Below are 24,693 nucleotides of genomic sequence, written 5' to 3'. Positions count from 1 at the left end.
AGGGTTTCCGGTTCGTTATTTACTAATCCTGTCAGACGCTTTAAGCGCTTTATGGAAGGCTCCCTTTAGGAGCAGGAGAAGTTTCTCCCTCTGGAGCTTGACTACGAGAGTTGCTTGGCACCTGCAGTTGCATTACTGATTCCTCATAATGAGGCTGCTGGAATTGATTTACAAGGAAGGCAGTTAAAGGAAAAGGCCCCAGCCTTTAGGGAGCGTAGTGTGCTGGGTCTGCTGTGGCTAAGAGCAGCTTGGGTGGTAAATGTGCTCATCTGGAGATCCACCATGTTGGTTAGCTCGTGACTTGATTGACTGATAGTGGATAGACTCAACTCAAAGGGGAAGGGAAGGAGGTAGTGTCCATAATAGCTGCAGAGAGCATGCTGGGAAAGGCACATATGAAAAAGAGTGGACATAGGCTGAAATGTTGGTGTCGTCTGGCAGCCAGGGAGAAGATTGCTCTGGTTAATGTTGGTGAGACGGTCTATGTTCCTGATTAACTGAGGGTCAGGGGTCTTGGTATAAGAAACTCTGGGATTTTCGTGGTCAAAGCCCGGTGTTTCATGGAAATAGTGGGATTTGTGTCCTCCTTTTGGTTTCCTCCTTCGGTGTTGTTTCACATTCATACAGTACAAAATCTGGATTCCCGTCTTACAGCATCTGCTTCCAGTACTCAGAATTTCTTGCAGGGCACCTTGGCATGGGCTAGCTACACTGCCTGTTGTGAGCAAGGGTCTAACGCTTGGTTGTCTGTCCCAGTGAAGTGGTTAAGTCTGTACATGTGTACATGTGTGCAGGCAGTCATGGGCATACACGCGTGCCGGCAGCAAAGTCAGTCTATTCTTTGACCTGGCCTTTCTCCTTCTCTCTTCCTCCTCCTTTCTACATCTCATTCCAGCCCCAATGGTTTGAGCAAACAGAGCCATTATGAACTGCTACCACCATTCTGTGGAGGTTATTTTCTATTGGAGCTAATTGTCCTTATCTAGCGATTTGCAGACACACACATTTGGTAATTTTGCAAGGTGGGGATGTGATAGTCTGGAGCAGCTAATTGGTCTACGTGGTCTCCAAGGCCAGCTTCAGACTCTTGATTACCTGTGTGGATGAGCCAGGTAATTACCGCTCTGCGTATTGAGGAAGGCAGGACTTCCATAGGAATAAGCTGGGCTGCAGGGTTAATGAGTCAATTTGAAGGTGCTCTCCCAAGTCAGTAGAGAGGAATGAATCACAGAGCATCAATTGCTCTGGAGGGGTCAGAACCTGAAAACCAGCAGTGTGGCCTAGTGGGGAGGGCACTGGGAGGCGGGTCAAGAGACCTGGTTGTATTCCCAGCTGTGCTGTGTGATACTTTGCCTCTGTTTCCTCTCCCACTCTTTAGTCTGGTCTACCTAGTCTGTGAGCTCTGTGCTGCAGGAAATCTCTTACTATGCGTTCGTACAGCACCAGGCACAGTGGGACCCTGCCCTTCATCGGGCCCATTTAGGAATACACACTATTACTAATATTAAATACTGCCAAATAAAATAAAGTGGACCTGAAATCCACACTGCTTCCTCTGCAACAAGAAAATGTTGGTGTGATTGCCATGATATAACAGGCTGAGCAAGCTCAGCTGAAATGGGTACAGTGTGGACAACAGGACGTCCTAGTTATGAGGTCCTGGCTGTTAGCAGGATTTAAAGCTGCGTCGGTTGAAGACTAGGGTCAGAAGGGGCCTGATTCTCTGTGCTGCCTTGCACCTTTGTCTTGCCATTTACACCTGTGCAAAATGGGTGTGAACCCCTTTCCCTTGTGGAGTGGAGAATTCTGGTGGGGGGAGCATCTTGCACCTGCTTTGCAGAGGTGTGTATATATATGGGCAAAATGTGTATCACATCCCCCTTTACTGATGGGTCCGGTAGAGGATAATTACCTACTACTACTGCTAGCTAATGGAGTCGCTCCTTGAGCTCCAGGGGCAGAGGTCTGTGCTGCAGCAGTGAGGACACGCGGGGGTTGTTACAGCTACCCACGTTACAGGGTAGTGGAGGATGGCACTCATGGAGTGTCCCCATGCTAGGGTGTTAGCGCTTTTCCTGGGCTGGGGGTGGGAATTGTATTCCGAGCATTGCATGTATTATTTTCTGTTTCTCTGAAGCTGTGGGTTTGACTGACTGACTGAATAAGCTTTTAAGTCCCAATCTCCATAATTAAACAGGTAGAACGGAATCGATTCCGGTTGGTGTCATTAGAGATGGATGTTCCTCTTCCCGAGCTGTTGGCTGCAGGCAGAGCAGGATGTGAAGGGCCGGAACCAGGGGGCTGGCAAGTGGGTTAAAAAGGAATCTGTGTCAGAGGCAGGAGCTGGAAAGCAGACCTGCCGAGCGGCTTTCTGGCAGGTACCCAGCGATTTAATGGTGTGGTTAACATCTCAATAGCAGGGTGGTGTGTTTGCGGAGGAGGGAGATGGCACCAGCCCGTCGGGATTGATGGAACTGGCAAGAGGTTAAATGTTTACAGGAGATTCATGCGTTCAAGGGACCCCGCCATCAGCATGGCCATAAACCTCAGAGACCCAGGGACGCTCCCAGGACTAGGCCCTGCAGTGCAACAGCAGCCATGCACCCCAGCTCTGCCTCTGCACCTCAATATTAGCCCAGCACCCTTAGACACTATCTGGAGTAACACACAATTCTGCCCTACACCCTAATGTTATCCCTGTACCAGGAGCCCTCCCCATATCTGACCCCTTCACATTGTAGCAAAATATTCTCCAATGTGAGCCCAGCCTCACGCCCTGAATGCAAGGTGGCAGAGGTGACTATCGGTGAAAGGCTGTTAGCATCCCTGGGAGCAGGGCTAGCCTTGTCAAACCCTAGTGACGGCTTGGGGGCTGGCTTGGCAACTCATGTGCCAGGCCAACTCCCCCTACTGGGATGGCAACAGTCCTGACGTAGAGAGATGACCTGAGAAAAATCAGAAATTCAGAGCCTACCTTCTCCATCTGTGACAAACAGCTTTATCTCCCCCGTGGTCACAAACTCAAATGCCTTCCTCTTCATTGTATGGCAGTTGGGCCAACTTTGCCTTTCTTCAGGGCCATACGTGTGCCACAGGTGGTGGGGGAAATGGACTGTACAAAGTCTTGTTTAGCATGGGCTGGTTGGTTAGGAAGGATGGTCTAGTGGGCAGGGCACTGTTCTAAGGCTTCATAGATCAGGGTTCAATTCCTGGCTCAGCCACAGACTTCCTGTGTGACCTTAGGCAAGTCACTTAATCTACCCTGTGCTCTGACCTCCATCTGTGAACTGGGGTAACACCAAGGGCACCCCCAGCAACTTTTCACCGGGTATGCACAGCTACACTCACCATGTAATGGTGGATTGGCTCCTGTCCCCCGGGGCTGGGCCTGCAAACCTGCTCTGGACGTTTGTGACCTGATGCATGGGGCCACCGGGCCAAATTTCAGTGGCATTGTTACCTAGCATACAGGATCCTAGCGCCACTCAGGTCTGACCTGGCCCTGGGTTGTAACGGCAGTCACTGAAATTTGGCCCTGCAGCCCTCTCCATCACGACAGAGGGGCTGCGGGGCTAAACCTGAGTGGCATTGTGACCCTGCGTGCTGGGTTGTGGTGCCACTCAGTTTGAGGGTCCTCTCAAATGGGGGCGCTGGGGCAAACTGCCTCTTTAGCCCCCACTCTGGGCAGCCCTGCCCTCAAATCGGTGCCCCTCCCATGGTACATACCATTAGTGACATGCATACAGCTGCTGGTGCCCCGGGTAATACTTCTCCACCTGGCGGGGAGGAGCTTGCGAGGCTAAATCCACTGACAATTGTGAAGCACTCGGATACTCTGGTTATGAGCGACGTATAAATACCAACCAATCAAGGCAGGCGAGACAAACACTCTACTGAGGGCATCATTCCCCACAACTCACTAGGGGCCTGTCATGTGAAGTCTGGGCATGCTCAGCACTGATGTTGCTAATTATCCTAGGTGGTGGTAGCTTTAAAGCTCTTGTGTCTACTTGTATGAGAATCCCCCAGGGCACAATTAGTGCTGTAAAAGAGCATTGCCCTTAGTACTGGAGACTCACAGGCAAGAAGGAAATTTCATATATTGGTGAAATTCCCCCTGCATAACCATGGGAGGCTGGCTGAGCCAAAGTCCATTAAATTGAATGGAAGACTTTCCTTGTTGGCTTCAGTTGGCTTTGGGTCAAGCCCGAAGTGGGCAGAGTTAAGGTGAAATTCAGCGCTTTCACACCCTGCCTTGCCTGGCTTTGCAAGGGTTGTTTTTTATTTATCAACTCCAGCCACCTCGTATCGATTTTTACCCTCCTGTATAGTCTCTGCCACTTTAATAAAACGTGACCTAACGTGGGCACAGCATAAAATCTGTGGGCTGTATCCAGCTTATTGTCTGCCCTATGACCAGCCCGGGCTCCACTGAGCCAGGATCATAGCCGGCATGCAGGCGGGTGTGATGTTTTTGTGTGCGCTTCTGCAAAGCACTGGCCTTCAACCACTGCCTGCTTTTTAAAAGTTGCTTGGAGACCAAACTCAATTTTATCTAACTTGGCTGAATCTGCAGTGCAGAATTCATGGCGTGAGCAGAAAGGACGGTAGGGGTTTTTTATTATTATTATTTTCAAGGGTGTTTTTTATTTATTTTTACAAGGAAATAATTCATTTTTCTGCTGTTTGAAGAAGGCAGTAATTGATCTAGGGCTTTGCCACTTGCCTCCCAGAACGGTTTCATTCTTAATGTAGGAATAAAACTCTGTTAGGTCAAATACACGGCAATAAATACAGGAATATATTGGATTATTCCACTTGGTGGTGACGAAAAAACCAAGATCTAATTCCCCCGGCAACACAAGCAAAGAAAATCACTTTCCCTGTCCATTTTTCACCTCCTAAGTCATTTTTGTCTGTCAGTGCGAGCGCTGCGGGCCTCAGATGGACTCCATTTTTTTTATTTTGAACCGGTGTGAAAGAGAGAAGTATTTCCTCTAACGCCAACTAAATCGGCCACAAATTCACTCAGCGCCTTTTATTTCTGGCGGATATGGATTCCCTCTCTGGCAAGGCACTCGGTGCTGTCAACGCAGCGGGAGCGGTGATGAACTGAACAAGGTGTTTGCTTGGCTACCGCAGTCAGGCGTGGGAGAGTGACTCAGAGCTGGGCGTTCTCCTCTCTCCTCCCGACCCACCAGTGCCTGCTGGGACTCCAATGCCAGAGCACCTCTTCTAGAGCAATTTGCAAATGTGTCATCCCATGACCCATGGCTTCGATCTGGTGCCACGGTGCTCCAGGGCCATCAGCTTCCACTGGAGGCTGCCATCCTGTGCCGCCATTTGCCATTGCCGTAGTCTCTCTCTACGTGCTGTCTGCTTCCATCACACGCTACGTTCTTCCATTGTCTCCCATGACATGCCGTGGTCTTCCACTGCCAGTGTCTTTCATCAAATCTCATGGTCTCTGCTGACTCTTATGGCATGGTTTTCAGTGATATCTCAGGGAAGCAGTGGTTTCCGTTCCATCTTTTACAGTCCCAGAGGACCTGCTCCCCTATTTCGCGTCAGTTACCTGGTAACACGACAGGAGAGGGTGCAGGAAAGCCAAAGAGGCCAGGCTGGAACCTTCTTGTTAAATCTCGCCATCTTTGCACGGCGGGTGAGAAACCTCCCTCCCTCCTGTTCCATTTGCACAACCCCTGATGGCGAGGGACACCTGGAAAGCTGCCGGGGGGGCGCATGGCTAAATGCTTCTTCGCATTAAATTCCTCCGTCCTGCCAGAGTTATCGCGACACCAAAGCAGGCCACCTCCACCTGGTCCCTCTCTGCCTGTATTTGTCTAAGATCAGACTCCACAGACATCCTGCTGGCAATTAATTGGCTTTTGTTCAGTAAGAGTGAACAAGATCTCATCTTAATCTTCTTCATTATTTCTCCTTGTACAGCAGAGTCAACACAAGATTAGGTTTAATTTACAAAAAAAAAAAAAAAAAAGCCAAGTCATTACTCATCTCTGGATCGGGATGTTATCTGCTTCGCTTTGCAATACTCTGCATGGCAGTGTGAACAAGAGGAGCTGCTAGTGGCTGCAGGACCCTGGGGGGATTCCACTCACGTGGCTCTGAGATTTCCCTCCCAGCGCCCTTGGGAAGCTCCAGCTTCCAGGGGAGAATAATCTGTTTCTCAGAGACAAGAGGCTCAGCACAGCAGAGACATTCCGCTCTGATCTCCTGGGTCTGCTGGGGATGGAGAGCCCTGGGGATGGAGCGGTGGAAGGCAAGAAAATGAGTTGACAGACTTTGCCTACCTGGTAAAGGATCCCCAGGGATATGCCCTGCATCCTGTTGCATTGCCTCATCACAGCACGGGCAGGGCTGGCTTCCACTAAACAGCCCCTCCAATGTGCCTCCCTCTGCCCTGGGCTAGAGAAGCTCCTTAGGGGTGAGAGGTGAGTTCCGTCTTTGCCCTCCCAAGCTGATGTCCCCCGTTAGCGTGATGGGGTTTAGGATGTGGGCGCCTGCCCACAGGGTGGAGTGGCCCTGGAAAAAAAAAATCTCCAAATATAGGCAGGTCTGGTTGGGTTCAAGGCAACTCAAAGCAGGGGAGACGCCACTGATAGGTATTCCCGACAGGACAGCCTCACGCTGTCTGGAGTCGTCCTATCGCAAGGGATCCAAAGGGGTGGGAGGTTGGCTTCAGAAGTCAAGGAGTTCTTGGGGTGTGTGCACGCATGCCAGGGGGACAGCTGTAGAGATTTGTGTGTGCGCGCATGCATACTCTCTCTGTCTCACAACCAGTCTGCTTCAGGTCCCAGCGCAGCAGAGATCTGGCATGACAAGCATGTCTCTTCCCCCCTGGTGACCCGCCCGACAATGTTGTGTGCATCTCCATGGAGCACAGCTCCCAAGTGCTACCTGGGAAAGTGTCTCATTACCGAAACCCACTTATCTCCACTGCGGGATCACTGAGCTTCTTCCCTACACTGTGATTGAACATGTCCCCAGCCTCCCGTCAGCCTGGCCCGGCACTCTCTGTGCACTGATTTCTTCGTGGCCCTCCCTTTCTGTCGTCCCCCTCAAGAGTGACAGGTGACTTTCCTGTTTAATGGGTCTTTTATTCCCGCAAGCAAAGCAGCTGTGACTGGATAACTTTGGGCTGCTCAAACGATGCAAAGGAGGTTCTCCAAGGGCACGTGTCCTGTATCCAGGACTCGGGCTTCAGCATGCATTTGCCCCCAGCAGGCGTCTCACTAATAGGCCAGGCCCAGCGCGACTGGCTGCATGGGGGCGGGATGTGAGTCAGTTTTGCAGTTGAACTCAGCCAGCAGCATGCGTCTCTCTCTCTCTCTCTCTCTCTTGTTAGCTAAGCTCCCTTTTGCACCCGTCCTGCTGAGCAGAGATGGGCAGACAGCTGATTTTTCAGTTCAGGGCGTGAAATGAAAAATCACATCAAATCTATAGAGTTGCCAGGGCTGGGTTTTTTCTCTCCAAAATAGAAAACTACAAAATGTTGTCCTGGGTCAAAAGAAATATTTTGTTTCAGCCAAAAGTTGTGTGTATTTGGGGGTCACATAGGTTTGGGCTGCTTTTTGCCCTTTTTAAAAAATAAATAAATCTAACAAAATGTCCGAATGACATTTGCTTTGAAACAGGACGTTGTTTCAAAATGAAAAGGTGAAACGTTTTGTTTCCACAAGGTCCAAAGGAAACGTTTCAACTCCTTTTAGGCGACAAAAAACAACCTGGGGGTGGTGAAACTGTTGGCTGAATTCCACCCACCTTTGCAAATCGTTGGTCGACCCCAAACTGCCCTTTTCAGGGAATAAACTATTTGTCTGAGTGCCCCAGAAAACCATCCGTTCCTGTAGTATTAGCATAGCTACTCGGAGCCACTCCTCCGTCAGGCCCCAAGACAGCTAGTCTAAAGGGCCTGCGTTGGCAGGCAATAAAGCATCCACCTGCCTCTCCCCCCAGCACCCTGAGCCTTAGCGTACACCAGAGTCCGTGTCTCCCTCCTGCACAGCCAGGACCTTTGGATTGAAGCGCAATATCAAACAAGTGCAATCCATGTCCTGGTGAGTGTGTGGTCAGACTGGTGCTGCTAACCTCTGAGTCTGGGCTCCACGCAGAGCCCTATGGCAATCGGCTGATGCCTCAGCTCGTGATGCAATCGCAAACCAGCCGAGCGCTCGCACATCCAGGATCGAGAGGGACCTCTGTGGGTCCCGAGCAGACTGCTCAAAGGCACTGAGAAGAAACCCAGAGGCATGTGTCCTGCAGGCGCCGTCTGTCAAAAAGGGCATGTATAGAAATGAACATGGCACCATAGGCTGATCAGTCTCCCACTGACAGGTACAATCCAGAGAAAGACACAGACAGGCCACTGCCAGCTGTGACTTTTGCCAACTCATAAGCAGGGTCACGAGTGGGGACCTCTAGGGAAAAGCCGGGTGCTGCAGAAGTAATGCTGGTGGTTGAGTAGACCATACTTTTATTCCTGCGTGGTATCAAACCAATGCCCGAGCATAGCAGACAAGGGTGCCGTGCTGCTGGGGGTTCCTTGAGTTGAGTGTCTTGACCTGTGGTCAACCACGCTCTCGTTGCTCTGTTTTTGGAAGAGTGAGATGTTAGCCAGGACACAGAGATTCAGTTCTGGCTGGGTTAACTGTCATTAAACTTCCCCTGTAATTTGAACTAAATGTAATATAGTATTTCCCTTCCTATGCTAAACAGCTGTGTGGTAGTGAAGTGTTCCACCCCAGAGATGGCTGCATTCATGAACAGGGAAAGCAAGATTGCCCTTCGGTTAGCAAAGAGCTTTGGGATTCCTTTGGCTGAAATGTGCCATGGAAATGGAGACTGAATATTCCTTTAAAATTAGGATGTGCAGAAGAAAAGGAAATTGCTGAGGCTAAGCTACGTCTGGGGGGAGACCAGCTTCAGGAATTGGAAACCAGAATCAAAATACAGCATCAAATTTAAAACCTCTTCAATTATTCCAGATACTTTGCACTGCAGTGTTAACAGCTCCCAAGGAAAGAGTCTGGAAAACCGGAGAGCTAGAGTCCTGCTTCGCTGAAGCTACAGCCAGAGTGCCCCCTGCTGGCACTGGTGCATTATAACGACCTCTGCCTGCGGCTGTTAACACACCGCCAAACTGGGAGTCTGGAGAAAATGGCGAGAGCTCGGCTGAAATCTTGGCTCTGTTGAAGTCCCTGGGAGTTTTGCCTTTGATTTCAATGGGGCCGGGATCTCATCCCCCCAGCTTTGGAGAAACGCAGGGATTAAAAGCCCCCGGCACTCCAGCCATCAAGGGCATGGAAATAATAATAATGCCTTTATACAGCTTCTTTCCTGGGATTCTTAAAGCACTCCACAAAGGTGGGAAAGCATCATTAGCCTCACTTCACAAATGGGGAAACTGAGGCAGGGAGCAGGGAAAGTGACTTGCCTAGTATCTGAGGGAAAATCTGGGGCAGGGCTAGGGACAGAATCCGGGTCTCTTGACTCCCAGTACCCTGCTCTAACCAGCAGGCTACACTGCTCCCTTAAATGTCTTCATGATAGATCCCCAGAAAGGACAGCAGGGGATGGACATGTCAGGGATAGGGTGCGGAGGTAGGGGTAACTTGGCATCAGAGCAGAAGCATATCCTGGCTACCTGGGTGTGCTGATGCCCAGCTCCCTGCTGCTGCCTCAGAAAGCCACTTCATTTAAAGGGAATCAAGCTCCTCAGGAAACTGACTGAAGCAGTTGAGCTAGAGAAACACCAGATTGATTTTCCCCTCTCCTCCTCCTGTTTCTCCATCCCCCGCCCAATCCTGAATCCAGGCAGGGGAGCAAACTCCTCCATCTGGCCACAGAATGCCCCTCTGGCTAATAATAGCTGCTTCATGTAGAAAATTCAATTAGGCCCAACAAAGAGACAAATGTTAGTGCTTCCTCGGCAGGCCCCATCCGGTTCTGTTCTGTTCCTCCGCAAGTGGCTAACTGCAGGGGCTATCATGAAAGAACCCTTTCAGTTCTTGTGGCATTTATAGCTAGGGCTGGCTGGAGAGGGCTTTTCAGAAAGGAAACCTGCAGTGGGTCTCTAGCCTGGTGATTGGCCATTGTGTGCATCGGATGCCACGTACGAGATGGGACACCAGCTGTTGTGGATGGCTAGGGGTTGAATACAGGCTGTGTCTAGCGCTTTTCTCCTGGCATCTCCCTGAGCTGTTGGCAGGTTCGTTAAAGATTAACACCCTGCTTTCTCCGGCAAGAAAGTCAGTGCCGGTTTCCTGGCCACGTTTGGGTAACTGTTCTGCTTTCATAAAACCACCCCCTCATTCATCCACTTCTGCTGCAGGTTCCGACTAGAGACAGCAGACTTCGCCATTTCCTGACATAGTTGCTGAGGGCTTGTTCGATTGCAGCCACGGTACACCCCAGAGGTGGCTGCAGTGTAATTTGGGGGGTCAAAGGCGCTGTGTAAGTGTGAGCTGCCATTACTCTCCTGGCTGTTCTTGGCCCTGGTACAGGCAGGTGCTTCACTCCTCCAGTCCCGATTTAAAAGTAGGTCTGTTCCAGAATGGCAGATGGTGGCGTGTAATCGAGCCTGGAGAGGAAGACTTTGGTGTTTCTAAGCGTTGATGTTCCAGTAATGACAGGGTTTTGTATTTGTTTTACTGGGGGGGTGAGTTTGTTTAGGGGGAAAAAAGCAGAAGACCGAAAGAAAGAACAACAAAAGTAAAACTGAGACGTCTTTAACACAATCACCTCAATTTAGGCATCCTTAGTAGACACATCCTTAAGTGAGGGGCCTTTAATCCAGCCATCCTTAATGTGTATGTCCTTAACTGAAGCATCCTTAGCCCTTCCATTTGGAATCATCCCCCCATTTATTCAGTGGTGAAGGTGGGAGGGAATTGCTGGGGAGGTCGCGTTGGTTTCCTGGGAGGCAGGGGCACAGTGTAGCAGCTGGGGGGTGGGGGGGTTCTTGGACCACGGAAGGAGGGAAGCTGAAGCAGCAGTAGGTAGCATGGGAGAGGTGGGCAGGCACCAAAGGATCCAGCTGAGAGGAACCCAGGGAGGATGTATGCTGGCTGCTGCTGCACCAGCTGGTTGAGGGGAGTAACTGCCATTGGATAAGTGCTTGGGGTGAGAAGGAACTTCATCAAAGCTGACTCTGCTGCGGGCATTGGGTAAGGCAGTGTGGTTGAGTTGATAGGGCACTGGACTGGGACTCAGGACACCTGGGTTCCATTTCCAGCTGGGCCACTGACCTCCAGGGTGACCTTGGGGAAGTCATGTCTCTGGGCCTCAGTTTCTTCTTCTGTAAAATGGGAAAAATGGGCTTTGTAACGTGCTTTGAGATCTGCTGATGGAAAGTGCTATTGTAAACTCTTTGGGGGCAGGGCCTGTCTTTTTGTGCTGTATTTGTATAACACTTTGCACCGTGGGGCCTTGGTCCATGACGGGGGGAGCTAGGCACTATGGTAATACAAGTAATAAGTAAAAGCTAGGTGGGGCTGCTGTTTACAGAAAGGGCAGGAAACCCTTTGGTCACTGAAGCTGTCCATGGCTCAGCACTTCAATGGCACAGTGATGTTTAAGGGGGAGGGCCCTTCTGCTTCTTTGTCATGGGTACATTAACTCCCATTGGGTCCCAAGTACCACACCAATGGTGGAGTGTTAGCCCCAGGAATTACACTGAAGCCTGTTACATGGGGCAGCCCAAGGATCCAGCCATGCTCAGTTGGCCTAGTAGATGTATGTTGTGAACTGGGAGACAGTTGGATCTCTGAAGAGAGGGGTTGGGGGGGGGTCCTTGGGGCAGATTTCATTGTTGGCTGCAGGAGGCAGGTATGTGGGGCTGGCTGCAAAGCAGGGTGCTGGAACACTTTTTAGAGTGGGGGTGCCGCACCCCACCCTTAGCCTTGTCTGTGCCCCCCCCCACCGCACCTAGAGCTGGGCCAAGAGCAGGGCCATGGCTCTGGGAGGGGGGGATGTGGACAGGAGTAAGGGGGCCACGGCTGGGGCCATAGGCAGAGCCCTGGGCACGGGGCTGGCAGCTGGGAGCCCGCATGCAGGGCTGGGAGAGAGCCCCCAGTTTCAGGGCCAGCAGCCAGAGCCCCGCATAAAACCTGGGGGTGCTGCAGCCCCCTCCCCCCCCGCACCCCTGGTCCCTGCACCTGTGCTGCAAAGGGGGGCAGATGCAAAGCATTTAGACCAGACACAAGGGACAGGATTTTCAAAAATGCCTAAGGCCATGTTGGCACCCCCCGTGGCACTGCTCCGGGGAAGAGTGGACGCTCCTCCATCAACAGGAGGGTTTTTTCCGCTGATGCAGTTACCCACCTCGCCGAGAGATGGGAGCTGGGTCACTGGAAGATTTCTTCCATTGGCCTCGCTGCGTCTGTGCCGGGGCTCAGGTTGGCGTCGCTCCCTCAGGCAGGGCGTGAAGTTGTTCACGGCCCTGAGCGATGAAGCTAGGTTGACCTAATTTTTCAGTATAGACCAGGCCTAAGGGAGTCAGGCACCCAACTTCCATTGCCTTCCCAGGGGAGTTAGGGGCCTAACTGGCAGAGGTGCTTTTGTACCCCCCGCCCAGCAGCCTGGCCCTGGCAGACTGACGGGTGAGTTGCTGTCCTTACCCACCAAGCCTGGATGCGTGGCGTGAGCGGCTAGAAGGACACCGGAGAGCAGCGGGGGGAGAGGGTGCTTTCAGGCGTTGGGGCGAGCTCAGAAAATCCACATCGTGGACCTGTTGTGGTACCACAGAGCCATCTGCTGGGCACAGGAGATGCCAGCCAGCCACCGTTATGGAAGGTGGGCCCCCTTCCGCTAATCCTTGTCCCTCAGAGCTGGAAAGCCTGGGCCTTTGTTTGAGCTCTTACACCAGGTGTAAATCAGGAGTGGCTCCTCTGTCTTCAGTGGAGTGACACAGGCGTCAAGCTGGTGAGAGGGGGAAATCCAGCTCCCTGTCTAAAGGCGGCAGGGGGCTCTGGAGTGCAGGCATAAAGAATAGGCAGGACCCCACTGGGACCAGAGTCACCCCCACCCTTGGATACAGGCCCAGGGCAGGCATGGTGGTAGCACGAGAATCCCCCCAGAGTACGGGTCAGGGGCGTTTCCGGGATCTCCCTCTGGAAATGGGCGGGAGTCATCCCCAGCCAGGCTCTCTAAGCACAGGGCCACTCCTCCTTTGCCCAAGGATCCTGTTTACCCTGTTGTTCCCCACAGGGCCAGGCTGAGCTACTGGGCCTCCCTCAACCTCCCCGAGGGCTCCTGCTGGCCCATCCACAGGGACTCTTGGACCTCAGGACTTCCCTTCTGTAGACATGCACCGTCAGCCAGTGGAGCGATGGGGACACCCAGTGCCTGAGGAGGTGAATGTCAAGCCTGCCCGTGTTACATGGGGTGGGACCACAGGAACCAGCTCAGGTGCAAGGGATTGTATCGTGGCTGGTTGCACGGATCCCTCTGCTGCCTGTATCAATTCCCTAGGGATATTCCAGGCTCTTGTCTCTTCCAGGGGGGCTGGCAGCTGATAACTGGGCTGGATATTGACTAGCACCATGCTGAGCAGCTGAGAGAGCCCCTGTGTGCAGTAGGGCCGGGTACAGAGACCTACCCAGCAAGCAGGGAGTTAACACCAGGCTTCAGTCCCCCAACTAGGGCAAAGTTGTGAACCAAGGGAGGGGAGTCGGGGCCCAGCCAGGGAGGCAGGTGGCAAGAGGTCTCAGACTCTGAGCAGGCAGAGCCTCGTCTCCCATTCGGCAGGGGCCAGCTCACAGCCCGAGGTGAGCCCTTTGTACGAACTGTGTCTTGGCTCCTAGAGCCCAAGGGAGGGGAGGGGACGGGACGTGCTGAGTGAAAAGCTCTTGCTGGCCCCAGACCGGCAGCTGTGCTGTCCCAGCCCCCCGGCCCCTTCGCCCAAGCATAGCCTGCTCCTTAAGGGGATGGGTATAGCTGGGATGTTGGCATGGGCCCTCCCTGTGGGGGATCCAGCATTGAGGCAGGCATCCTGGCCCCGCACCCTTTGGCTGGAAGCAGCTGCCATAGCCCAGCCCCACCCATGTATCACAGGAGGAAAGCATGCTGAGCCCAGAGACACAGACACACCCTCCAGGCAGGGCTCATACACACAGTGCTTTTATTTGTGGTCTTCAGCCAGAGAGACCATCCGGCTTGGGACAGGGGCCTAGGATGCAAGAGGGGCCCACGTGTCCAGGTGCAGCAACTTGCAGAGAGCCTGACAGAAGGCTGGACACACGAGGTGGCGGCTCAGAAGCGCTTGCCCAGGGCCTCCTTTGTAATGAAAGAGGGGCCGGGGCTCAAGCAATTGTTTTACTTCCATAACTGACATGGCAAGGCCAGCGGTGCTGGGGCTCTGAACTCCCTCTTTGAGCTGCCCCAGCGTCTCTGGGCTCTGAACTGCCAAGCCCAGAGGTGCCACCCTGTCCCAGATCAAGCACTGCTCTTGCCTTTTGCAAAAGAAACACGAGCGTGTTGCATTGGCTAATGGCAGTTTGGTGCTAGGGGTTATGGGTGCACTGTCCTGACAGCAGAGGCAAAGAGGACACACTTTCTCTCCAGCCACCCACTCAGCCTGCTTAAGGGAAGGGGCTGCCTAGGCTCTTCCACTAGGATTGGTTGCTGGGTGGTGGGGGGCTAGTCTCGGCTCAGCTAAGTTTAGGACTTTCTGTTCGGTGTTGTGGGCGTGGCCCAAGGCCGTGGCCCAAGGCCGTGTCAAGAGGCAGGAAGGGGGAGGATGCACGTACGTGTTTCCTGGCACATAGGCGTGTGCCTTCGAGGTGGATCTGTGTTTCCAGAGGCCCCGTGGAAACAGCCAGGTCTCATCCTTGGGTAGATGACGGTTAGCAGCAGCTTCTCTGGGCTCCAAAAGCCTGATTAGCATGGGACTCGCTGCAGGCCCTGGGCAGTGCTCAGAGGCTGCAGTGGGTTCTTAGGCTCTGGAGCATGTGACTTTCTGCATTGCCTGGCCTTCCCTTCCACCTGTTATCTCTAGCATGCGACGTCAGAGCCTGGGCTACATCCCACAGATACCATCCCCAGGAGCTTCAAGCCCAAGAAATTCCAGAGGCGTCAGAGGGGGGAGTCCAGGAGAACGTCCCCCAGAGGAAGAGAGTGAGGGCACTTGGGGGGGGGGGCACAGGGGCTAACATGAAAAGGGGAGTGAGCAGAGGGGAGAGATGAGGAGGATGGAGAAGAGCAGGGGGAGATGGAGGTGGGGCAGAGCGGGGTACATGGGTGAAGCTGATTTGCAGAGGATGTGAACCTGTTACCGCCCTTCCCACCCAGGAGCCTTGGGGCTGTAGCTCAAGTGATAGCCGGTCACACCTTGAGCTCTGGTGGTCCCTGGTTCAATCCCTGGTGTGTCAGCTGAGATAGCGGCTCTCATGTATGCCCTTCCCTGGTACGTGGGGTGCAGCACGCAGAGGAGGCTGGGAGAGAGAGCCAAGGTTCCCAAGGGATGAGGCAGAAGATGTTCTTGAAAGGAGGGTTCCTCTAAGAACCTCCCTCTGTCCTGCCTACAAAAAGCAAGAGCCTGAGGTCAGGATTTAGCCCAGTCTAGAGGCCCCTTGGGGAAGCTGGATCTTGTTCCATTCACACTTACTCTCTCTTTCTCTCTCCCATCTGGATTATTTCCAGCTGATCTGCCTGGGCTCAGGTCCTGGTCTCTTTCCAGACTTTGGCTTATGCTAGCTAAGCTGCTTCATTTTTAACAAACTAGACATGGCTCCAGGGCAGTCTCCACCTTCATCTCTATGTTCCCTTCCTGAGCCCAGCCTAAGACAAAAGGCACCCTCCTCTCTCTGCTGCTTTGCGTTATTAATAATAATAAAGAAACCAGCCACCCAGCAATGCAAACTTTAACGAGCTCTCTCTCCCAGGAGGTAGGCAACTGTTGTTGTTATAGATGGGGAGAGAAGCTAAGTGACTTGCCCCAGGCCACAGAGGGGCTCAGTGGCAGAACTGGGACTCAGGGCTTCCTGGTCCTGTGTTGAGACCATAGGGCCATGCCTCTCTCTTGAAGCGTCTAAAAGATGAAGCCTGCATCCCTCTCAAAATGGACTGTATCTGATGCTGGTAAGTGGCACCGTGAGAGTCACTGTTCAGCGCAGCTGCTGGGGAGGGAGGTTTAGGGTCTGAGGTGACGTCAGCCCAAAGGAGAGGGAGGGTCCTGGGATTATTTATAGCCAGCTCGCTCGTTCCCCCTACTCCAGCCTTGGCACCACTACAAAGCGACGCTGGGGGTGGCTGAAAGGGCGTCGGGCGAGTGGGGCAGGGGAGAGCAGTGAGGTTTTTTTAAAGCTTTCTAAGGGTTGGTGCATTAATGGACCCCAAACCAGCTACTCCCAGACTCTGCATAACTCAGTGAGGAAAGATGGGACACACACACACACACACATGTAGTTATATACTCTCAGCCTGGCGCTCCCGCCTCGTCTCTGGAAGCAGCGTCATGCAGAAACCATCCAAAGCCCATGGAGGACCCAAAGGGTCAGCTGTGGTGAACGGGACCCGGTCTAGCTTGAGGGGCCATGGCCCGGCTAGGGCTCCACCATCACGCTGCTGTTGGTCACGCGGACCCCGTACCATCCTTTCCAGAAGAGTGTGTCCTGGCCTCCGTGTTCAAAGCGCACAAAGCGAGCCCCGGGCCCATAGTTGGAGAAGGTGTGGGAGAGCTGAGGGGGCAGAGCGAGACACAATGGCTTCCTGGAAGTCACAAACCACCCCTGAATCTCCCCTTGTGGAGTGAGGCTTTGAACCCCGCCCTGTGGGGATGGGGTCACTAGTTGCTATAGGGAGATGGACTATCTGAGGGTCTTCGGGCCCCACTGCTACGCTGGGGCCATCAGCAGCTTTCCCCTTCCGGGCTACTTCCCTCTCCCCCACCCACTCAGGTGGGTGGGTTGGCAGGTCACTGAGCTGCATGGAACCCAGCCTCATGGTCACAGCTGCACAAGAGGAGGGAGACCCCCCACACACACCCAGCCTTCACCCCATCCTGCTCCTTTCATAGCTGAGCTCACCAAGGGAAGCCCCTTCCCATCCGGCTTTGCTTGTGGCCCCGGGCATGCACTGCCCTGTCCCGTTGCCCTGGCTCTGCCCAGCCGCTCGCCGGGACTCACCTCGGTCCAGTTGGCAGCGTTGTCCTGCGGAATGGCGACCGTGTCACTCTGGTACTCGGCCAGGACGTCCTCGTGCTCTGACAGCAGCTTCACGTGCAGCTGGTAGAGGCAGCCGGCGTCGCTGCGACCCGCGTACCTGCAAAGAGACCCGAGCTGCCAGCCTCACCCCTCGCGGCCGCTCCGCAAACAGGCCCGGTGCTGAGTAGCGCGGCTGGGCCCGGGCTGGGCACCGTTCTACGGCAAGCACAGACAGGGGCAAGCCATGTCCAGAAAGCAAAGCCCCAACTGCCTGGATTACTGTGAGCTTGTTCCAGGCTCCCACCGCTGCTCGCTGTGGGGGAGCACTGGTGTAGACACGGGGCTGGTGTTCTCCTCGGTGTGTCTGCAAGAGGCACGGAGCACTAACCTGCCACCTCTGCTACCACTGATGGATCCATACCCATGTAAGCTATGGTGGAAAATAGGGGTCAAAGAAGCCCAGTTTAGACACAGCTCTGGCCTCTCCTCATCTCCCTCTCTCTGCTTCCCTTGGCCTTTCCCCTCTCTCCCTGCCAGCCCAGCACAACCGCAACCCCCCTACTTACCAGTCCTTTACCACAATTTTAGGCTGGGTTGTGTCCATCAGCTCCTCCCAGTAACCCTCAGCCCTGAGGTCGATGACCTGAGACTTGCGGCACCACCTGGAAGACAAGAGGTTACCGGGTGAGCGCAGCCCTGTTTCCTCATATGCCAGCGTCGGGTAGAACCCAGCCAGAGAAGGGGGCAGCCTTACTCGTAGGAGGTGACGAAGTATTTGTGGACTCCATCACTGGGAAATTCTTTTCCAAAGTCTCCCGGCAGGTCCTCAATTTTCCAGCCATCACCTCCGTTCTCCACTTCCCCCCAGTGCTCTAAATTCTCTGCAGGTAGCAGAACAAGAGAGAGGCTCTGGGTTACAGTCACGTGGCTTCAAAAATCTTTCACCTTCCTACGTGGAGATTTCTTTAACAGATCCAGGCAAGGAGTTTGACTTGTGTTGTGCTTTACTCCACAAGCGAGCCCATTGACTATCTGCAGTGCAAGGTACTGTTTGGTAGGACGGTTGTAATCTGGCCCTCGATTCTCTGCACCACTGCTCTGATCATTGCCTTAGCAGCCTCCCTTCACTAGAGAGCCCTGCCCAGCATTTCAGGCTGGTCTAGGTACATATTACAACGGTTAAACTACAGGTGTGGCGTTAAATTGCTGTGACTTTGTGTGTGGGCCAGGCCTTAGAGAGATGCTTGTGGGGTCAGATTTAGACCAAAAATGCCAGGTTGGTAAAAAAAAACAAAACAAGTTTTTACAAACCCCAACATTGATCGTAATGGTTCCGTGATCATTTAAACAAGTCCAATGAAAACTCTGTTTATTGTATTTCAACATTCCCAGGGCTGCCACAGTGGATTAGTGCAGGAGAGGACTGATCCATTTCCTTCTCCAAGCTGAAATCAAATGCACACAGCTAACACTTGGCATCAGTAGGGACAAGCTCATTAAAATTTTTAAAGCTTTCTTAAAGCGTTCATAAGAGAGAGAGGTTTTCTTTGTAAAGTTGGAGCCAGGATTCCTTGCTTAGCCTTGTTTAAACCCTCCTCTAACGTGGTCAGAACAGACCAAAAGATCCACCACCACCACCACCACCACCACCCCCCTTTTGGCTTGAGCATTTTCAGAATTATATTGGAAAGTTGGGAGCAGATCTGCTCAACTGTTGGTGAGTGATACAGCCAGAAGCAGCGTGATCCAGTGGTCTGTAGGCAGAGCAGGAACCAGGGGTTCTTGAGCTCTAAACTCTGCCACAAACTCACCGTGTAGCCTTGGGTACGTCATTTAAAAGCAGATTTTTCAAACAAGCACTGCCCATGTTCTCCTTCGAAAATTCCCCTTGTTGTTTTTGTTTTGAGACCCCAATAGTAACCAAACCCTATGCAGAATCCTGGCCCAATGGAGACCCTTTGAAACCAACCCTGTAAGTGAATTGCCACTGAATCCGAAGCAGAACCAAAAGGCACCCAGGTCTCAGACCCTGCAGTCCTGTGCCTTGACCAGCACCTCGTCCTTCCTCCTCTTTGTAAGCTGGAGTGGAAGCTCCCAGGTTGTCGGGGAGGGTGGCTTACAGGACTTGGGAAGGGTAAAGCACCACAGATGGCGGTGATGTTGTTATGCTGCAGTGGCCGCTAACCACGTGGACCTGAGCACGTGCCCCCTCCTGGAAATCCCAGCAGGTGCTTGTGTAAAGAGGATCCAGCACCTGGCCACCATCCCTGTTAATGGAACCCCCAGGCCAGCTGCTGTTGATTTAGTCTCACATGCAGTGAGACAGGTGCTGCATCTCACCCCAACCCAGGGCCTCTTAAAGTGACCAGAGCTGCACAATGCTCAGGAACCAGCCCAGTCCTCCCCTCGCCGGGCGAGGGTGTTACAAAGTTCAGTCACTCGCCTTCGCCGCAGGGGTTCTTGATTAAATTCCTCTTCCTCTTACTCAGGAAGTAGAATGTTTGCCAGTTCTCGGCCTCCTCTTTAGGCTCTGCCCCGGTGAAGCCCTCCTGCTGGCACTTCAGGGTCCAGAGAGCTGCTCCGTCCACGAGGTTCTTCCACTGGCAGCAGACCAGGCGGCATGCCAGCACCAGCTCCACCGCGGGGATGGAGGCCAGGATCTGGATCAGGACGGCTTCGGGGAGGGAGTCCATCCTCCGGCCAGGCTGGGCGGAGCTCTCTGAAAACAAGGGGAGAGGAGTTATACCCCTTGAGCAGGTAATTGGTCCATTGGGGCTGGTATCCCACCTTTGGCATTAGCCAATGCCTGCAGCCTGAGAAGAAGGGGGAAAAGACAACCCAGCCCATCTTGCAGCAGTGTCATCACGCACTAGTGTCCAAGGGGGAACGAATTCCTCCTGACCCCTGAGCACCTTGTACCTTGAAACATGAGACTAGGTTATTCCTATATTAAGTTCTTACAGAACTGCAAGAACTTTCTTATTGAAGCCTCTGACTTCTGGCAACAGTGAAGTAACAGAAAATTAAAATGTAACAGCCCACGGGTGAAGCCTGTGAGTGCTTGAGGTTGGGCATTTTCACTAGCCAGTCTGTGCCTCGGGAGTGCAATCCTTCCAGAAATTTGCTTATGCAGGAACCTGGCTGTTTGTAGCAAGAGCTGCAAGACACCTGGCCTTGCTAATGGATTCACTTCCAGATGAAAAGCTGCAGGCATCCGGGTGTTGGGTTTCCCTTCATAAGATGACTAATGTCTTGGTGTATGCCATGTAATGGTGCCAAGATACCATGGTGATGGACGCCCTGTAAATCCTTGACAATGCGTCAGATTTAGTTGGGTGCGTTCGAAATTTGCAAGCCCTTCATATCACAGTGGCCCCTTTGCTCTCATGTGACAGGACAGGACAGAGTGATGCACTTTGTGTAATGTCACATATCTCAGTCGAGTCCCCTCTGACTCTCCAGTCCTCCCTCCAAAGCCTAGGAATCCTAACAACAGGGTCAGAAGTGTCCCTTAGCACTCGCCCTGCTTCAGTGTGTGGACTCGGAAACCTTCCTTGTCACTGAGCCGAGCCCACCCCTGCAGGCCCAGCCTTTGGAGCCAACTGCGACGGAGTAACCAGAGATGAGTGTGCGGGTTCCAGACCACATCATTCATATGGGATGCACCATGACGGTGCTTTTATCCCATCTGACTCCTGCTGTTGAGAAGCAGCTGAGGCTGCAGCAAGGTGCAGTCTGGAGAGGATCTGACCAGATTGGCCAGGAGCAAATCATCGCTTTCTTCTAGCGCTAGGCTCTATTCTGTCCATCTTCTGAGTGCTGCTGGGAGCGAATGGAACCAAGCGGGCAAACCTGGCATGCCATTTGGAGAAACCTTGGCAGCAATATACAGCCAGGCCACCCCCACGAAGTGCTGTCACTTGAGTAAGGCAGGGCAGGATGCAGAGGCCATTGCTGTTGGTATTCTGAACCCAAAAGCTCAGAGCTCCAGGTGTCTCCCGTCTGCCCTGCACTGGCATCAGATGGCAAAATTCCACAGCTACGAGGGGCTGTATCAGCACCCTGCCACCCAGCCAAGTTACAAGCTCAGCGTTTAACATGAAGGAAATTCCTGAAGGGCAGAACAAGCCAGACTCGGATCACGCAGGCTGCAGTCCCTGCTGACTTCATCATCTGCAGCAGCTTTGCTGCACCCTCCCTGACAAGCTCACTGCGTCTCCGGACTAGCCAGACTCATCGGTTCTCCTTCAATTTCACCGCCTTGCCCGAGTCTCGGCCCCCGCCCTGCTTTCATGTCCTCCCCTGTCCCCTTCCCAAGAGTCTCCCCTTCACTTAACCTGAGCCCATAATGAACTGAACAACTTCCGATTCCAGTTCTTTCCCTATTGGGGGGCATACCCTGGTCTCCTCTGCCAGGTGCCCTGCCCTTCCCAAACCTTTCCTGTGCCTTGTTCCCCTATCTGCACAAGCCTTAAAGCTGCACTCTCTGCCTTGCAAAGAGAGCAGGAGCGCTGCAGGGTTAAAGCACCTGTCCTAACAATGCCCGTAACACAGCAAGGGTGCTGCAGCCTCTCCAGCAGCATCGCAGCCCTGCAGGGAGAGAGGAACAGGAGATGCTGAGACGCTCCTACCTCACTTGCTGCTCCTGAGACGGCTGCACCGTTCTGGATTGGTCTGTCGCAGGCAAGTAACTAATGCTGGCTCCGCTCTGCTAGAGCATGGAGCTGGCAGAAGGGGTTCCTCTCTTAAAGGGGCAGCGCATCATCCGCTGCAATCCAGGAGGCTCTCGGGTATTGGCTCTTGGGATATTGCTGACCTGGCTAGAGTGTTACCTAGGGGTGTGTGCATGAGTCTGGGAGACAGGGACTCCTGATTTCTAATTCAGGCTCTGTGTGAGCTTGGGCAAGTCACTCTGCCTCCTGACCAGTCAAAGGGGGACGGGGTGTTTACACCTACCTCCCGGGGTGTTGGGAGGATGAACGTGCCCTTTGCCACCCTGTATTGCCCCAGCATTAGGTGTTTCATACAAGAGCCCAGGGCAAGGGGAGACCAAACTGCACGTTAATGTGAGGGGCCAAATAGGGCCTGCTGTACAGGGCTAACTCCAGCTGTACCCCGGATCTATCCCTGATGCTCTGCGCTGCAGCATTGGAGGTGCTTGCCCACTTTGAGCACTGGCTGGGGGGCACCCGGTGGCTGTGAGATGCAGGTTCTCATGTACCACACTGCTGAGGGTGGTATAAACAGCTAGATAGATTAGATAGAAGGAGGCTCCCGTAGGGTCTGGCTCTCTAGGGGCAAAGAGAAATCCCAGCTGGGATGTAGGCCAATGCCACCTTCCATACCCAGCTACTAGGGAATGGGAGAGGCTAAGACCCGGCAGCTCATCCTCACAGACTCTGTTTTGTGTTAACAATGAACCACATGAGTAAATTCAATCTCTAAGTGCAACTGACATTCCCTTCTCGAATCTGCCCCCTGTCTTACTGTCGTCTTCTACATCCGTCTGGGGGCTCTCCTCATCCCCTTTGGAGATTTGCATAACCATGCCTCAACTCCTGTTTCCGCCTCCTCCCACCGTCTCACGCTCCTCTCTCCTCCCCAGCGGCAGGCAAGCAGCCGTATTCTCCAAAGCGGCCGTGAACTTGTGGGCACCTCCACTTTTTGGGTGCCCAACTTGAGACCCCTTGGGCCTCCTTTTCAGAAAGGTCAAATGCCTGCAGCTGTGATTGCAGGAGACCTACTCACATGCATCGAATTACTAGTGTGCATAAGTGCTTTCAGGAGCTGAGCCTGCACTAGTTGCCTGGTCCAAGTCGAGTGACGGGGGGGAAAGAGAATGGGCCCCGTAACTCTTGTCGTTCTGCATGCAGGGCTCAGGAATGTGCTCAGTGCTTTGCCCAGTAAAGCCAGCGCCAAGTGACGGTGATTAGCCACAGGGCCACAGGAAGGTCAGCGTTTACAGTAAGAGCATGATGTGGAGATTCAGTTTTGTTAAGAGCAAATCTTTACAGCTCCTAGGCCCTTAGCATTTTGATTGGTTTTGGTATCGATGGTGAAAAGTAAACTGGGTTTGTAAAATGATTTCACTCCTAATCATCCAAGTGTGATTAGCAGCTACGGGGGTGGAGAGGGGTTTGTTTATAACTTTTTTTTTTTTTTTTTTTTTTTTTTTGGTCCTAGACATCCCCTTACTCTCATTTATCTAAATCATGTTTCTTGTTCTTTAGTTGAGTGAATGCCCACTCTGTGCTAGACGCTTTCCAAACACTTCTGCTCCAAGGAGCTCTCAGTCCATGGCAGAGGGTTGGGCAAGAACAATAATTACTTGCGTACATAACTCACAAAAATGGTTCCCTCTGTCTGAAGGTTTTTTTTTCTTTTTTAATAATGAAACTTTTCCCTTCATTTTGGTTTTATTCTTCTGCCTCTTGTAACTTTAATTCCTCCCTGTTAAAGTACATTTTTCCTTGAGATGAAGCAGATTCCTATAACAGAATAGCCAGATCCAAGTGATAACAGACGCTGTGGGTACTATGCAGGGTGTTCCCCCCCCCCCCCCCGCTGTCCACCGAGCTCGGCCCAAGTCTACGCGAGCAGTGATTTGCAGCGTGGTACGGCGATACTGGCCAAGCACGCCTCTATCAGCGTCCCTGCACTTCTGTCTGCACAGCCGCCTCTAGTGTCCGGCCTGTCTGCCAGCAAGTGTAGACGCAGGTATACAGGCTCACTTTTGCTGGTACAGGTTAGGGGGCCTGCAGTCACCTCCCACCCCGACCTGCAGGCCCCCTAACCTGTATCAACAAAAGTGAGCCTGTATACCTGCGTCTACACTCGCTGGCAGACAGGCCCCACACTAGTCACGCCTCATGGTACCCCGTTCGACCTAGCCAAGCTGCCAGGAGTTCCTAGCGTAGCTGCGCCCTGGGTGCTGGTACCCTGTGCTTGTCCCTGTAGTACCCAGCCCGTCTCCCTTTCTCACTCTTCAGTTTTATGGTTTAGGGGGGCTGGTGTAGCGCCCAGGAACCCCAGTCGTGGCCCACGACCCTGGTGCGCTCGGTGCTGTACAAAGACCAGCCCCTGCCCTGAAGAGGTGACTGTGAGGAGAAAGGAGAGACCGGGGCTGGCTGACCGCCAGAGGGAGCTCAGGGCCGGCGTGACGATCGCGGCACACCGGCAGTTTTACCTTCCTTCTCCTCGGGCGGCCGCGGCAGCTGGCCCCGGCTCCTGGACGCCGGGATCTGGCGGGCGGTGAGCTGGCGCGGGGCAGGAGGGAAGCGGGGCTCCGGGGGCGCCCCGCGGGGGTGGGAGCCGGGGATCGGGGCGGGCGCTCCGCCGGGGTGGAGGGAGGTCTGGGCCCCGCGAAGGGAGGGGTCGGTTCGCACTTCCTGGCCCTAACCCGGGGGAGGAGACGCAGGCGGCGGCCCGGAGCTCGGCTGCAAGCGGCTGGGGCAGCCTGGCCCGGCCGGGCGGAGACAGGGTTTCTCCGCCCGGCAGCTGGGCAGGAGCCGGGGGCGAGGGGGCCCCGCTG

At 53.5% G+C, this 24,693-nt stretch overlaps 2 protein-coding genes across 4 annotated transcripts in view; one reads left to right on the top strand and one right to left on the bottom strand.

The window, feature by feature from the left end:
- LOC125624247 (F-box only protein 6) overlaps nucleotides 1–24,693 on the top strand; it is a 101,335-nt gene that overhangs the window by 69,699 nt on the left and 6,943 nt on the right. Inside the window, exon 1 of one of the 2 annotated variants that reach the window (XM_048824730.1) lies at nucleotides 24,309–24,413. The exons of the other annotated variant lie outside the window; for it this stretch is intronic. The gene's annotated coding sequence lies outside the window, so the exon portion shown is untranslated. Of the gene's footprint in view, nucleotides 1–24,308; nucleotides 24,414–24,693 lie in introns of those variants that run through there. 2 annotated transcript variants of the gene reach the window in all.
- FBXO2 (F-box protein 2) lies at nucleotides 14,124–24,502 on the bottom strand. Of its 2 annotated transcripts, none has more exons than XM_048824732.2 (6): nucleotides 24,349–24,502; nucleotides 19,606–19,881; nucleotides 17,917–18,043; nucleotides 17,729–17,824; nucleotides 17,145–17,280; nucleotides 14,124–16,697 (listed from the first exon to the last, which is right to left on the bottom strand). In XM_048824732.2, the coding sequence occupies exons 2-6, from the start codon at nucleotides 19,853–19,855 to the stop codon at nucleotides 16,563–16,565; spliced, it is 744 nt and encodes a 247-aa protein (XP_048680689.1). In that variant the 5' UTR covers nucleotides 19,856–19,881; nucleotides 24,349–24,502; the 3' UTR covers nucleotides 14,124–16,562. The 2 variants fall into 2 exon arrangements, with proteins under 2 accessions (XP_048680689.1, XP_048680688.1); XM_048824731.2 differs by lacking the exon at nucleotides 24,349–24,502 and adding an exon at nucleotides 21,794–21,907.

The sequence above is a fragment of the Caretta caretta genome, chromosome 18, assembly GCF_965140235.1.
Source record: "Caretta caretta isolate rCarCar2 chromosome 18, rCarCar1.hap1, whole genome shotgun sequence".
In the NCBI taxonomy this organism is placed as follows: Eukaryota; Metazoa; Chordata; order Testudines; family Cheloniidae; genus Caretta; species Caretta caretta.
Note: the sequence above shows the minus strand (reverse complement) of the source record. Positions and strands in the feature narration are given on the sequence as shown.